Source organism: Coniophora puteana (assembly GCF_000271625.1).
Source record: "Coniophora puteana RWD-64-598 SS2 unplaced genomic scaffold CONPUscaffold_3, whole genome shotgun sequence".
NCBI classification, from domain to species: Eukaryota; Fungi; Basidiomycota; class Agaricomycetes; order Boletales; family Coniophoraceae; genus Coniophora; species Coniophora puteana.
The window spans coordinates 1407630-1423089 of NW_006913055.1; the positions used below are offsets into that span (position 1 = coordinate 1407630).

A 15460-nucleotide genomic window follows, 5' to 3' on the forward strand; every position below is an offset into this window, starting at 1 on the left:
AGGGGACGACATCAAAGCAAGGAGGTGACGCAGCCGAAGAAGGATAAGAAGAGGAAAGAGAAGGATTAGAGCGATGTTGCTGTGTGTTGAAGTTCTCATTCGCGCTCGTGCGGTTGACAGCATTCGGGTGTTGTTGACACGCGTCTCAGCTCCGATTTTTTATTTAGCCGACGCTTGCATAAGGAACCATGAGTTGTCCGTAATCCACAGTGATGTCAAGAAGGTATGCCAGTTGTGCACTCCCTAGCTAATTGTAAAACGATGAATCAGAAATCGACCTCATCAATGTAGGTTGGTGTCGTAATTATGGTTCGTCTACGTTGTTGAACAGTCTATCGTAACACACATCTAGTCTATTTAGGCATCTCATCACCTGTATCAGAAATCCACCAGCTATACTGTATCATCATAGTCGTCAAGAACGAAAATACTGCCGACATAACCATTCCTGTCTAGTCAAAAGCTTGAACGCTGCCCTCGATATCCTTCTCGGAGATGTTGCTGCGCTCGCACATGCCGCGGAAAATTCCATCCTGTCGTCTGAACAAGTTCAGCGGGGTATCAAATTCCTATCATAGAAGATCAGCACAACGAAGGCGATATGGTGACGCAAATGGCTTACCGCAACCTGTCCCTGATCTAGGACTAGGATTCGGTCGTAAGATATAATGGTACGAAGGCGGTCTGAAGCGTGTGGTCAGAGACTGAACGAAGACAAATTGATCACAGTAAACTCACGGGCGATGCACAGAAGCGTTCTATCGGCAAACTCAGTTTGAATGGTGCGCTGGATTTTAGCGTCCGTCTCTAGGTCGACAGAAGCTCTGTAGCAGAGATAGTAGAGTATCAGCACCAATGACTCCATACGGAGAGCGTTCGGCCTACGTTGCTTCATCGAGCACGACTACCTTTGCGTCCTTCACCAAGGCACGCGCTAAACTCAATAATGACCGTTCACCGACGCTGAGGTTATTGCCCTCGTTTTCGATGACGCTGTCAAGCGTATAGCGGTTGACTGGGGTTTGGTTCCCTGAGCCGCCGTCTTCGCTGAGCTCCTTGGCCTTCTTCGTTTGATCTTCAATAAGATACGAGCGTCGGAGGGCGTCCCAGAGATGTGCATCGTCATAAAGCGAGAAGGGATCCAAGTTAGACCTTATGGTTCCTGGAGCGCATTTCAGTCTAGGGACGACCCAAATTATCATAATAACATACCGCTGAACAACAGGGGCTAGGATCATGAAGTTAGAGGAGGATCACGTATAGGTAGGTAATTCACGTACATCCTGTGGAATGATAGATATCTTCGTGCGAAGGTCCTTTAGACCAATAGTAGAGATGTCGATGCTATCGCCATCGTTAGCAAGGGTCTAATCACGACTGGGTAGAACTAAAACGTACCCGTCGATGGTGATGAAACCTGCGTTCAGCTCGACAATTCGGAACAGGGCGAGCATTAACGACGACTTCCCGGCGCCCGTTCTGAGGATATCGTTAAACAAACAGAGAAACGCATAGCAAAGGATTTTCGTACCTTCCCACCACACCGATCTTCTCTGCAGCCTTGACGTCGATGGAGACACCACGGAGGACATCAGGTAGCCCTTTGCGATAGGCCATCTTTACGTCACTAAACACAATCTTTCCTTCTTGTGGCCATTCCGCAGGAGGCTTCTTTTCCGGTATCTCGTGGGGAGGTTCTTGCGCGATGAGATCGCCTCGGCTATACTCGGAAACTAAGAGCGGATTAGCCAAAAAAGGCTGATCACCTTGACATTTCACTTACCTCGTTCTACGGAGTTCATGTAGTTCTACCAGACGAACAGAGATTAAGATTGGCGTCAGTGAGCGGGCAAGATAGGGACGAACCTCCACATCAGCGGATGAGCGAGCGACGATACCGCTCATTTGGGCAAGGGAGGCTTCACTCAAAGTTAGCGAGGATAAGTACACTTCAAATGGAGCAACAAACTTGAATACGTGAGCACCAAACCGATCTGGGCGGGGTTGATCCCTGCAATATCCGTGGCGGATAACATAGCGACCTTCAAAATGTGAGCCCGACCCGATGCTAAATTAAACGTGCAAGCTATCACGTACGACAAGGACAAGGAGGCCACCCATGAAATCGAGCCTAACGGCAAGCCAACTGAATAGGTCGACGAGTCAAAACACCGTGAGTTCTCTTACGCATATTGCTTACCGTTGGTTGGTTACCACCAAGAACAGAGCACGGTCTTCGAGGTCGATATAATACTTATTGTCCTTGACGAAGCGGCTCATGGCTCCGTAGCTTCGAATGGTAGGAAGACCTGTGAATGTTTCGGAGAAATGGGCGTATAGAACGGAGCGAAGCATTGAATCTATCAATCGCAAGTTTAGTGTCGTTGAACCAGATATCAGAGCACGATGTTCACCGAGTCGCTTGACTTCACGGGCACTAGATCGGTAGAATCCTGCAAAGTATTGGAAAGCAAAAAGGAGGACGATGACCGCGATGACTAAATTACATAGAGGTCAGCGTGTAATAATGTACCGGGAAAGCAATCGTACTGAAATAATACTCCAGTATGGTAACGATCACAATAGATCCAATGACACTGGAAATGGTCAATATAACTGCCGGATAGGTTAGTTCAGTGCTGAGTTGATCAGGCGCAAGGAGACATACAAATTCGCATAGCCACTTTATCACCATAGTTAGCATGATGTGCCACCAAAAAGGAGGAAGACATACGAGCGAGCTGGTTGTCAACACTGTCAATGTCCTTCCCGAAAATACTCATGATGCGACCCATGGGCTAGACAAGCTGTCAGTAATGATCATACTATAGCATAGTTATTCGACCCACTGTGGTATCAAAGAAAGACATCGGCGCATAGAAGATGTTGCGGACAGCTTCGTGATGGAGGTTTCGTGAGACATAATATGACATATAGTCCATTGCGATACCGCTTCATTGATGTTGTTAGTACAAGAACTTGTAATGGAGTCGCCATGGGTGACATACAGCAAGAACATTGACAAAGCTTGGGCAATACCCAAAAAGGCGTAGATAATTTGATAGAATGAATTAGGCTTGTCGAATGTGCTGAATGCCCGTTATGAGTATTCGCCCCGAGGAATGACTAACATATGGCCTGCTTACTTTGCTTCCCACCACACGAGCGTATACGAGTTCAGAATTTGGCTCCCTTGCATGGCGAAGATCAAGAGCACGACGATGGGTGCAGTGATCCATCCTTTGCCTGCTTTGAGGTACGATTTATACACTGAAGACCGCAAGTCAGTGATGTATTCAATGACACGAAAAGTCCCCAAGCTCACCGTCCGTCGACACGGAACCTGTACTTCGCTTCTCCCTTACCATGAGGCGTCCTTCAAGCTTACCACTCCCAGAAGCCTTCTGTCGCGCGTTGGCAGCTTTCTTCTTGGCGTCATCGATGGTCACGTCCGTCTGGGGAACCTGGGATTCCTCAACATCGTCTTCGGTCTTCTCCTCAGTCGAGTGACCGCCAAACTCCTTATCGAGGCGGGCGAAGTCACCCGCCATGGCGATCAGGTCTGCGTATGTCCCTCCTTCGGTAATGGTGCCGCTGCTCATGGTATAGATGTAATCGCATTGGGATAGGAAGTGGAGGGCGTGCGTTACAAGGATGACGGCGACGCCCCGGTTGCGAAGCGAACCAATGATTGCGTTCTGGAAGAGGGACTTGCCGACATGGGCGTCCACTACGATACGGTCAGTATTTTCCTCGAAAACAGACTTCAGCATCATGCATACCGGCTGATAGAGGATCATCGAAGATAACGACTTCCGGGTCGAAGTAAAGCGCCCGAGCAATGTTGATCTGAACGGCTGGTGTAAGCAGTCAACAAAAGACCAAACACGGTGCGCTTACCCGCTGCTTCTGACCACCGCTCAAGTTGATACCCTTCTCGCCAATCTGGTCGCCGATGTTAGTACAGATGGATCATAAGTAGAGTGTGATCCCATCACCTCAGTCAAGTCGCCATCCGGAAGAAGTTGTAGATCGGGAAGAAGACATGCGGTTTCAATGACTCGCCAGTACTTGTCCTCATCAAACGGTTGGCCGAAAATGATGTTGTCCCTCTGATGATAAGGTAAGTATATGCAGCCCATATAATCGTCGATGAGACTCACGAGACTAGAATTCTGGATCCAAGCGGTCTGTGGACAATAACCAACCCGACCACCAAAAGATACGGAGCCGGACACCCTTCGCATTTCTCCGATAAGGCCTTGCAGCAAGGAGGACTGAGAGGTATTAATCAGCTTTGCGCCATAACACACGCTATTCAGCATACCTTTCCGCTGCCCACAGGCCCGACAACAGCTACGAGCTGACCACGAGCAACAATCATGTTGATGTCCTTCACCTTGAAAAGCGCTGCCTTGTCCACTGGCACTACGACTGGGACAGCAGCTGCTTTCGCCTTCTGCTTCTTATGCCCGCCCTTCCCCTTCTTTGGCGACTCTTCCTCGTCCCCTTTCAATTCGGTTTCCCACTCAAACGTTGCGTTTTCGACGATCAGCGCTTTCTCCTGCTTCTCGTCAATGACCAACGCGTCTTCCGATCTAAGCTCTGCGTGGAAGACACGAGCCAGTCTTTTCAGAGCATTGGAGGCATCGGGAATCGCAGCCAGGGCACGAGGCATAAACATCATGGGCTGGCGGAGGAGCTGGAACAGACTGAGCGACGAGAAAATTGCAGCAACGTTGAATTGTCCTGTCGTGCTGGTGTATGTCACGAAGGCCAGCGTGGCTGCAAGCACGGGTAGAGACATAGCAAAAGCCAAGCTATAGGGGCCGTTTGGTCTAACTCCTTTGGTTATTCAAGTAAGTGACTTACTTCGCGGAAGTTCCGTGCAGGATTCGCCTAATGCCTACGAGTTCTTTCTTGCGAAGCTCACCGATACCTACATCTCATGTCAATGTCTCTGAAATTGGATTGGGCGTGCTTTGCTTACGGGTCAGGAAGGGTATCTCGTACGAAAAGTACTTGACCACCCGCATCGCTCCTACAAGAAGGTAAACAAGACGAGGTGGTGGGCCATAATTGAGAGGCTTCACCAAGAACTTCCATCAGGACATTGGATCGCATGTCTGTCCACTTCATGGAGCCTTGACGGGTCCGTTGCTGCAAAGTCATTGCACGTTCTTGGAGAGGTACTATAATTAGGAACAGAGCAAAACCGGCAAGTGCGGAAGGTCCGAGCTCGACAAGCAGTATAATCAAGCAAACCGTGACCTGTATCGGGGCAGTCCATGCTACACGACTCGCGATCAAAACCCAAAACCCGCGCTGTCGCTCATAGAAGCTTACCGGCGTGCTGGGGAGCTTGAAGTAAGAACATGAGCTTCAATGTACAGTCAAAAAACTTACAAACCACTGGGCACAGGCGTCAACCCTGCTAACCTGGCGAGGTGTGAATTGTAAGATAATGGGTAGCATGCGCAAAGCCATTGGTCCTCACATCGCTCGAAATGTGGTTCATAAGCGTAGCATTCGTGAGTGCAATGCGTGCTTTGCCAGTCAAATGTGTGCCGCGTTTGTATATTGCAGCGATGAGGGCCGCGCGAGCTAATACACCGGTAGTCATCGACCTCCAGAAGAACTACCGCAGTCATTGAAGTGCGAGATATTTCGAAATGGCAAGTCTCGAGCTTACCTGGTGCGTGCAACAACTGTTCATCACCACAAGCAAGAAAAGCCCGATAGCCATGCCGACTCCACGACCGATGTTGGGCAGAGGCGTGCCGCTCTCCACGGCGGCTGCACGCTCTTCACTGAACGTGATGAGAGTCTGAAGACGAATAAGTGAGACAAGAAGGTCTGACGAGCAGAAGGAACTACCTACACGGAGGATGATCGGGCTCATGAGCTGGGACGTATCACCTAATACCTGTGAAAGATCTTCATGAGCGCAACTCTAGCATACCATGCGCCACCGTTACCTTGAAGACACCAGCAGACCAGAACGTACGACCAAAGACATCGTTAAGCGCCCACGCGAGGCTAGCCTCTTTCCTGCCAGCCTTTGTTCGCCAGTGATCTTGCAAGGCTGCACGACGCTCCGCGTAGCTGCTTCCAGCCTGAGCCTTCGAACCTCTAAGCGCCTTCAGGGACCAGTAGAGACGCTTGAATGCACTCGGGCTGATTTCCCCAGCCTCGAGGCGTGCGTTCCACTCCTCAGCGGCGGTCACACGACGGCTCCACGAGGCCTCGAGCTTTTCAGAGAGGAGTCCAGACTCTCGAGACGGATCCATTTTGTACAGGTCGGAGGCTTGCAGCGTGCGCTGATAGCCAAGAATCTGTGGGGGGCGAATATGCATTCAGCTATAATCTGATATAGGGCCTAGGTATATGCTACCACGCACCATCATGTCCGTTATCCACCAGTAGCTCAGTATCGAGAATATGTTCGCACTTGCGAGCGGAGTCATCTACGGGAGGTGAGTACATACGGATAGGGGTAATTGACGGAATCTTCACCTTGGCATCCTCGAGAGTCGGAGGCGGGGGCGGAGGTGGGTCTTTCGGAAGCCTGTCACACGTCATGGGCTTGTTTTTTGAACATTCAGGCCCTGAAAGAAGAAGACTCACCAAAGCTGCCACCATTTCCTGCGAAACCTGACATACTCGTCTCCTGTGTCTAACTGGAGATGCAAAGCTTGCTGGGCTGCCTGAGGCTTCTCGACCACAACTTCGCCCTTCTCAGCGTTATCGGAGTCGGAAGAACTGCGCGTGGCGGCGTCTTTCTCTGCGGAAGACATGTCTGGGCAATCGCTACTCTGGATCTAGAGGGACCAGAAAGCGGGGAACGCGCGAGGAAAAAGAGGAAGACGACCCGGTCTTTATCCGAACTGTCTCCGGCTTCGTCGGTGGAGCTTAAACTAGGTCTCGCACTGAAGCGGTCGTACAAGCCGCTCGTTCGATAGACACCTCGAGGTACAATCTCGGGGCTTGGCGCGTGTAAAGCTTGAGTTTATATACTTCCACACGTCCCACAAATGAGGTCTGCCGAAGATGGTGCCACAACCCACACGGGAGTCGATCTCGGCCCTCGCTGCAGACGGCTCCGCATCTACCCAATCATAGGCGGCCTCTGGCTGCTCGTTGTGGTATTATGGTGGCCTGATGTGAATTCGTTGAGATGGGTTGGTCATCGTGAATTGTCACTATTATTGACTATTGGGACCTTCGTCGAATTGCTCGCTACTCGGTTACTCGGGGTCCCTCCACCGGCCCGGCCCAGGGAACCGCGAGCTAAACGAGCGAATACTCGACGTAACCTCGCAAGTGGTGTGGATAATAGTGTGTAGATGAAAATTAACGAGCCATATAGGCAGAGCATAATGTAGGTAGGTAGACGAGTGATACAAAGGGTGAATACTTACACAATAAGGATACAAGTCCTCACCGAGAGGCCAACAAAGTCATGATAAGGGTGAACAACATGCGTATGCTGGTGCGCTAGTCCATGTATGAGTAAAGCTGCCACGGCGGTCTTGCACCAAGTAAAAATTCTCGGGACGACATAAAATATCGATGTCCGCGCAAAAAGTTCCGTCAGATGGGAGATACCTGAGAACGGTGCTTTTCGTCGCGCAAGGGCGTGACCGGAGGTGTGAGGGGGACACAATGCCGCTGTGATTTGGGCGTCTTTGTCACTTGCTTCAGAGGGGGGAGACGTAGTACCAATGGCGCGGCTTCTGAATCGGCAGACTTCGTCGAGGATCTCTTCGCTGCTTGCGAAGTACGACTCGAGGCAGATTCTCCATTCCAGGCCATATTGCCAGGCGAAGGCGATTTCTGGCGGCCGTACAAATCCGCGTTGATTGCAGCAACGTCAACTTTCCGTTTCTTCTTCATCGAGCAGGGTGTGGGAGGCAGATCTTGGGCCATAGCTGCGTCCTCCTCTCGCCTCCGCTTGCGCTCAGCGGCTTGCTCCTTGGCTATAGCTTCTTTGGATACCTCCTCAAGAAGCATGCGCGCGAAAGTCTGAGCATCACCTTGTACCCACGCGTCAAATACGCCGTCCCATTCCCGAGTCGGCACAGGAAAGTCCAAGTTCAGATATATCGATCGTATAGGAGGCTCGTCCTCTCGACTGTCACCTTTACTTGATGATGGCTGTGAACGAGAACTCGACTGAGAAGATAAAGGTGAAGACTCTGACGAAGGGGCTTTAGCGCTTCCCGTAGCCCTTGTCCGAACCGCCTTCGAAAACTCTCTGACTATCCGCTTCGTGCCGGGCACCTTCAAACTCGTACCCACTACCAAAACCAGATCCGCTCCACTCCGCCCTTTGCCTTTGGGCGCCCCGACAAGGTCGCGACGAACGATCTCTCCGACACCTTCGGCATCCTTGTGATCCTCGTTGTACAGCACGACGCTTGGGCGTAGTTTCCCGACCCGCCGTGGTCGCTTGCCGACGAGTTGCCGCGTTTCCTCCATCTGGGTGCACTCGGGGCACCACGGAGGAGAGCCCTGAGCCAGCGAAGTGAGGTGGTCCTCAATGGGGAACACGTGCGTACAAGTTAGACAGTGGAGGGTGGATAGGGTCCCGTGCAGGGGAATGCACCGAGGGGTTTCGGCAGAGGGAGAGGATTGTCGGGAGCTAGAGGGGGATTTACTGGAGAACGGGGTTGAACTGCCTGAAGACGGGGGTCCAGCGGCAGTATTGGACGAAGACGCAATGGCATTGGAAGCTGACTTTTGCCTTGGTCCATAACGGCGGTCTTCAAAGTCAGGGACACCGAAGGAAAGTCCTGATTTCTGCTCCAGAGCGTCGATGTTCTGCGTGTAGACTCGGAGAAGGTTCCCACGCTCGTTCAAGGAGCGAAGTGCATCGTGGAAGGCCGTGGGGGACGCCGCCTGGGACATCTCGAATAGTCTGGCGATCATTTGACAGAACATACTTGTGGTGTTTTCAGACTGGGTTCAGGGGTCAGTATGACGGCAGCGTCGATACCGCCTGAAAGTATGTGCGTCAAAGTGCTACTACCCACGTTGAACACCGAGGCATCGAATAGGTCACGGCCTGAAGTCAGACCTTCCTTTGGATTGTCCCGCTTCAATGTGTGAAACAGACCATCTGAGGATCTAAAGTCAGGAATTCCGGCTTGCACAGAAATGCCAGCGCCTGTAGAACGTTTCCCAACGTAAGCTTCTTGTCCTAGGTAAAACTTCAGCATTGCGCACCGCATACAACCACCATCCGCCTAGCCTTCATGATTGCCTTGACGACTTTCTGTAGCTGTGCCGAGGGATCATCAGGACGGACGACAAAGGATGGCGAGTTCGACGGCGAATTGCTGTCGTCGAGAGGGATAAAGAGTGTCATCCTTGGTGGAGGATCTGTACGAGCAGACCCTCGTGGTTGGAAACCGAGGGGTGCTGCTACGTATAGGGTGAATGGACAAGTGGTGGCGCAGGAATAATTCGCGGGGCTATCGCCGTCGGCTAACGTCCTAACCTTGGACAGGCTGCTCGGGGCACGTGGCGAGCGGAATAATTAAACCTACCTCGGCCAGGCTGTTCACCGACGTTCACCGCGTTCCACAGCGACCGACGCGACGAGGCGCTATGGCTTCCCCTCCCGCACCCAATACCCCTCGTCTTGATCAGCCACCCCTCGTATCGCTGGTCCTTCAATCCAAGAAAGCATTACAGCATGGTGAAGCTCTATGCTCACGCGCACGAGAGACGTCCAACGCGTCCGCACAGTGTGCTGTGGACGTTCTCGCTCTGGATGCCAAAGTCAAATGGCTTTCCGACGCAGTTATTGAACAGCTCAAGGTGAGAATGCTCTCCTTGGTCTGTCGATCACGAGTCCCTAACGGACACCACGCAACAGCTTGCAGCTAGTGTAGCCAAGAGCATCGAGCTTAAACGCGCTCAGCTGGACAAGCAAGTTCGTGTACGTCAACCTTTTCCTGGTCCCACTTTCTCTTCTCAACCCCCGTAGGAATGGGACACTATAAGATCGAGGCGAACTTCCGCTCTTGACGACATCCTGGACTCTCTCGGCAGTCAAGTCGTCCCACCAGACTTCCATCAAGCTTCCTCCGATTCCTCTTTGTTTGGGTCGCAACCATCCTCGCGATCTCCCTCTCCTCAGCCTTCACCTCAACCACAACACAGCCCATCCGCAACCATCCGAGACCTCGAAATGACCAATGGCAAGAGCCGCAGCAAGAGGGTCGACAGATCCAGATGGAAAACGCTGCGCGATTTTGCAGACGACAAGGCCATAGAGGAGGTGCTCGACGAGTTGGACCTCGGGAGAAACAGGCTCGACGTATGTTCATCCTAATTGCTGGATCACGCGCCTCTCAATTATGCATTACGCTCAGGATGTTCTGACGTCCACGTATGACTATCCAGAAACCCTGGCTAACGCGGTCGAAAGTATACGCAAGGCGCTTCCTGATACGGAGAAAGCGGCCCTGCCATCTGTGGAGGGCGTACTTAATGCCCAGGAGGAGCGGTCCATGAACATGGCGCGACATCTAGAAGGCCTCGCCGAGCACTACGACAAGATGACAGAGGCCCTGCATGAAAGTGAGGCTGGAGAAGATTTCTCCGAAGAGGATATACAAGGTTTGAAATATTCTCTGTGTATATCGAGATTACCTCCTTACATGTCTGGCGCTAGATATGAACCGAGATGCTGAGGAACTTCCGAAAATCATACAGGAAATAGAGGAGGATATCGCTTCGGTGCATGACTTATAGTAAGCGCATCAATATATTCTCCCTTTTATCCTTATTCATCGTGCAAAAGTACTCAACTAGTTGATGCGAAGAGCTCCTCGCAAGTTCGGCTGGACGAATACAAGAAGATACTAGACGATCTAGATGAGCTGGGAGATATTATGGCTGAAATGCTTGGACGGCAGGAGGAAATTGAGGTAGATCTACCCCATTTATGAGGGGTTTTGAGAATTGAACGCGAATTTTTATAGGATGAAACCCAAGAACATCTATCAGCTCTGTCCGAGAGACTTGGAGTTATCGACCAGTTACATGCTAACTACGTCCAATACCAAATCTCTTTCAATAAACTATTGGAAGAGACGGCGAGACGGCGGCGGTATGTCGAGGCAGTTGGTAGAATTGTGGAAGGGTTGGCGAAACAGCTTGAGAGCATGGCCCAAGGTGGGTCTTGTCCTCTTCCAGTACCATGGAACGAGTTATCCAACGTAATTTACAGAGGAGCATTCAGTCCGCGAAAGTTTCAACACCGAACATTTTGACCACCTGCCTGCGGACATATGTTTATTCATAGAGAACCCGCCAACGCGCTGGGAGATCGTACCCATGTCCGATAATGTTCGCGAGGTGCTACCAGAGGTAGAGGCAGATCTCTTGATGTCGGTGCGTGGCCTTGTTTTGGACAGTCTCGCTGAAGTGCTCATTCACATCTTGCACAGGCAAGGGAGAGATTATCGGGTACCGAGCAGACTCCATTGACGCCAATCGGTGACAGTCTCTAACGTCTACGTCGCGCTCGCACGGGTTCACTACGCTGGCGCTGGAGTCAGATGTGGATAGCTATCTTGGATATTTCAAGACGAAGTCTAAGCACGAACTGTTTATTCACGCCAACCGTCGTCGTAGGATATCTTGTTGTAATCCATACTTAAGTGAATGGAACGATGGATTCATTTGTAGTTTTATTCGTAGTACGAAACGATCAGGCAGACGCCAGATCTACGGGGTACTGATAGTCGTGGCTGGTTGACCCGTTCAACGACTGTAAATGGAACCCCTAAGTGACGGTGCGACATGTGATTCACACCCATTCACACACCACGGTCACTCACGGTCATGACCCGGAATCCATACCGAGTGCTGAAGCTGGAACATTTCCTCCTGCCTCTTTCACCATCCAACGCGCAGCAATGGCCACGAAGACGCTCAAGATAATTAGCAGGGAGGAAGTTGCGAAGGTTCGCAGAGACTTGGCACGCTCAGATGTGTTGGGAAAGCTGACGATATGCGGTACCCTCCCCAGCACAATACCCCAGATGACCTTGTGAGTCGCGACATGTCTGTTTCGGCCCGCAATGTGCTGAACGTAGAGCAACTCTCCCCAGTGGATCATCGTGGATGCCAAAGTGTACGACGTCTCCCGGTTCAAGGACCTCCACCCCGGTGGCGCATCCGTGTTCAGGGTCGAGGAAATAGGTATGCCCTCCCTCCTAGCCCATGCGAAGAACTCTCAAACCAACCGACCCGGGCTCGCGTTTCAGCTGGCCAGGACGCCACCGAGGCGTTCTACGGTCTCCACCGGCACGAGGTCCTCAAGCGGCCCCAGTACGCGCGTCTGCAGATAGGCAAGATCGAGGGCGAGGAGAGCATCATCTTCTCCCGCGAAGTCGGCACGAACAGCGAGGTGCCGTATGGTGAGCCGTCGTGGCTCGGCAAGGGGTTTCACAGCCCGTACTACAAGGAGGTGTGCAGCGATGTTAATTATGAGCGGCGGTTCGTGGCTGATTGGGATACTATACGGCGCGTCTAGAGCCACAGGCGGCTGCAGCGAGAACTGCGCAAGTTCGTGGATGAGGTTATCATGCCGGATGCTTTCGTGTGTATCTCCTGGACGGCTTTCGTTGTGACGTACGTTAATATTCGGAATAGGCACGGGAAGGAGATGGAAAGCGGCCAAGCCAGGACGTCATCAAGGCTGCCAAGTGAGTGTCTTGGACGTTACATGTGAGAGTATACTAAAATATCGCACAGTGATTTTGGTATCCTTGCTATGCGTATGGGCCCAGGAAAGCACTTGAAGGGACTCACTCTTGCAAACGGGGCTGTTACGCCAGAAGAGGTATGTTTCTGCACGTCTTGTATGTTTGCAGTGTATGACGATCTGATTCTTCACGTCTCCTAGTTCGACTGTTTCCACGAGGTACGCTATGCACATGAACGTCCCTGATGTTGTCACTGGGCTGAAAGGTTTGGTAGTTCATCGTTCTCCAAGAAATTGCGCTTCCCGGTCAGCGTGGCTACAGCGACGGTCAGCTCTTTTTTCCTTGCGATGAGCCATGGGGGTTTGTCCTGACAAGATGTACTGTTGCAGGGTTTCAAAGCGGATGCGTTATTGGCCTCTCGCCCGTCCTTAACTTCGCTTCCCCGACAGTACAGGCGAAAGTTGTGCCCGACGTCCTTCAAAACGGCAAGTTCATCGCGCTCGCCATCTCGGAAGCATTCGCAGGGAGCGACGTCGCCGGCATCCAGACTACCGCGAAGAAGACGGAGGATGGCAAGCATTGGATCGTCAATGGCCACAAGAAGTGGATTACGAATGGCATGTGGGCGGATTAGTACGTCTCTAACAAAAACTTCGGGGTCAGCGAGGATGCTGAACGGAGCCATTGTTTAGCTTCACCGTTGGCTGCAAGACAGAGGTAAGGCTACGTTTCCAGTTCTGTGGACGTGGCTTATAGTGATGTTATAGAAAGGTCACACGGTCATTCTCGTCGAGCGCCAGGATGGTGTCGAGACGAAGCCCATCAAGACGAGCTACTCGCCGACCGCTGGAACTGCATTGGTCACCTTTGAGGACGTGAAGGTTCCAGTAGAGAACACTATTGGGAAGGAAGGCGATGGCATCTACGTTATGCTCTCGTATGTGGCTGCAAGCATCATCATTTTCTACATTTCCTGATGCCGGATGCTAGCAACTTCAACCATGAGCGATGGATGATCACCGTTCTCGCAGCGCGTTGCCAGCGGATCATTCTGGAGGATTGCCTGAAGTATATGGTCACAATGTTTTGTCGACGAAATCGTTGCTGAAACAACGTGTTTAGATGGGTCAACCAGCGCAAGGCCTTCGGCAAGCCTCTGTCATCGCAAGCGGTCGTTCGTAGCAAGATTGCGAGGATGGTCGCGCGAGTGGAGAGTACCCACAACTGGCTAGAAAACATCACCATGCAGATGTGCCACATGGTCAGTGGAAAGATTTCACAGCGTCCTAAATCTGTACTAATCCTCACGGAAATAGTCGTATAAGGAACAAGCTGCAAAGCTTGCTGGGTAAGTGACTCTCATGCCATCAGATCCACTGATTAACCGTGTTCCAAAAGTCCTATCGCCCTTGCCAAGATGTATGCGACACAGTGCTCGCAAGACATTGCCGAAGATGCCGTTCAGGTTTTCGGCGGACGCGGTATCACGCAAACTGGCATGGGCCACGCCATCGAACATGTAAGCCATCGTCGCCACGAAGTGATCCCTCAGGGCTGATGGCGTTGTTATAGTTCCACCGGACAGTAACCTTTGACACAATCCTTGGTGGAAGTAAGTTGGCTTCATCTCGCTTTCCTCCGTCTACGAGACTGATGGTGCTATGTTTAGCTGAGGATGTTCTCGGTGACCTCGGGGTTCGCCAGGCCATTAGGCAGATGCCAAAGAACGCCAGGCTGTGAGGCTAATATGTAGCTTCAAAATACCTAATTCTCTACGTATGCATATGACACGACTTGTACCGATCTAACATAAACCGTTTGTGCAACGCCGTGTTGTGCGGAGGTATAGACCTTCTTAGTGGAAGTGTATCGAGGTGTAGTTTCCTCGACCCTGAAGAACATGATTGCGGACATAAGGCACCCATGCCTCGGCCAAGAATATCCAGGCACTACGATTACGTCGATGCTTCTCAAGCTAATCACTAGTGTATCACGGTCGATCACTAACCAAGCCAAGGTCCATCGATCTCGACCACGGACTGTCTGGACTCGTTATGGCACAGCAAACGGGCAGAGCAATCCATGCTACAACACTGCCAGGTACTATTACATAGGAGGCGTCTAAGGTCTTAGTCAAATCTGACAGGTTCCGAGTCCCGACTAGACACGGAAGCTTACACTTGTCACCGAAATTTTATCTTCCGGTATGTCATTCACCTGGTATTCGGCCCAGGCCATCAAGGATTGATCTAATGTACCGTAACAAAAGGTAACAAACAAAGACTTGAGAAGGGCCATCGGCAGGGAGACCGGTCGCTGCGGGCCAAGGTACCAATTTCATGAGTCAATTGACAGCCTCGATACCTGTGATCGAGCGGAGGAGCTGCTCGTAATTTCCTTACGGGACGACAGCACTGCCTTTTGGAGAACACCTGAGCCATGTTTACTTGGCGTTGGCTATTGTACGCCGCTGGAGCTCCCATTGGGTCTCCCTTTTGCTCCTCCCTCCCCGACACCTCCCCCGGACGACTATGACACGGCCAACTCGCCTACTCCTCGCCTCCGCCCTTGCCCTAGGCGCCTTGGATGTTGTATACGCACAGGGCAACGTTACGTGTGCGAGTGCTTCGACCAAGTGGTACCATGACGCCGTCGGCGAGAGCCCGTGTACGTGTTTGTCTTGGTGCTTGACGTCGCGCAATGTTTACGCAGTTGCCACTCTTATGCTCTAGGCA

General features: G+C 51.7%; 4 protein-coding genes across 4 annotated transcripts; 2 read left to right on the forward strand and 2 right to left on the reverse strand.

Annotated features, from left to right (window-relative positions):
* Positions 1–297: 297 nt before the first annotated feature.
* Positions 298–6953, reverse strand: CONPUDRAFT_99748 (ABC protein). The gene is made up of 38 exons (XM_007767646.1): positions 6628–6953; positions 6517–6568; positions 6402–6467; positions 5979–6335; positions 5882–5926; positions 5693–5827; positions 5498–5638; positions 5407–5439; positions 5347–5353; positions 5094–5291; positions 4991–5041; positions 4873–4939; positions 4328–4820; positions 4164–4277; positions 3999–4112; positions 3901–3945; positions 3783–3849; positions 3326–3730; positions 3147–3270; positions 3009–3089; positions 2850–2952; positions 2735–2798; positions 2669–2683; positions 2551–2616; positions 2415–2498; positions 2201–2360; positions 2098–2146; positions 1970–2042; positions 1867–1919; positions 1784–1808; positions 1532–1733; positions 1399–1479; positions 1281–1344; positions 1213–1228; positions 886–1162; positions 739–824; positions 623–684; positions 298–569 (listed from the first exon to the last, which is right to left on the reverse strand). The coding sequence occupies exons 1-38, from the start codon at positions 6795–6797 to the stop codon at positions 453–455; spliced, it is 4362 nt and encodes a 1453-aa protein (XP_007765836.1). The 5' UTR covers positions 6798–6953; the 3' UTR covers positions 298–452.
* A 377-nt stretch (positions 6954–7330) lies between these two features.
* CONPUDRAFT_119554 (DHS-like NAD/FAD-binding domain-containing protein) lies at positions 7331–9390 on the reverse strand. The gene is made up of 3 exons (XM_007767647.1): positions 9229–9390; positions 9036–9169; positions 7331–8961 (listed from the first exon to the last, which is right to left on the reverse strand). Exons 1-3 carry the CDS (start codon positions 9368–9370, stop codon positions 7594–7596), a joined length of 1644 nt encoding a protein of 547 aa, XP_007765837.1. The 5' UTR covers positions 9371–9390; the 3' UTR covers positions 7331–7593.
* A 222-nt stretch (positions 9391–9612) lies between these two features.
* CONPUDRAFT_151059 (uncharacterized protein) lies at positions 9613–11525 on the forward strand (the record flags this gene model as incomplete). Its single annotated transcript, XM_007767648.1, has 9 exons — positions 9613–9825; positions 9884–9946; positions 9995–10327; positions 10383–10629; positions 10685–10763; positions 10814–10940; positions 10995–11187; positions 11243–11406; positions 11463–11525. 9 exons carry the CDS (start codon positions 9613–9615, stop codon positions 11523–11525), a joined length of 1482 nt encoding a protein of 493 aa, XP_007765838.1.
* Positions 11526–11865: 340 nt separating this feature from the next.
* Positions 11866–14552, forward strand: CONPUDRAFT_119561 (acyl-CoA dehydrogenase NM domain-like protein). The gene is made up of 18 exons (XM_007767649.1): positions 11866–11981; positions 12047–12067; positions 12129–12219; positions 12285–12487; positions 12554–12619; positions 12673–12725; positions 12775–12862; positions 12926–12943; positions 13000–13051; positions 13115–13358; positions 13418–13442; positions 13493–13662; positions 13716–13793; positions 13848–13986; positions 14042–14073; positions 14124–14244; positions 14298–14337; positions 14395–14552. Exons 1-18 carry the CDS (start codon positions 11934–11936, stop codon positions 14463–14465), a joined length of 1560 nt encoding a protein of 519 aa, XP_007765839.1. The 5' UTR covers positions 11866–11933; the 3' UTR covers positions 14466–14552.
* Positions 14553–15460: the final 908 nt, after the last annotated feature.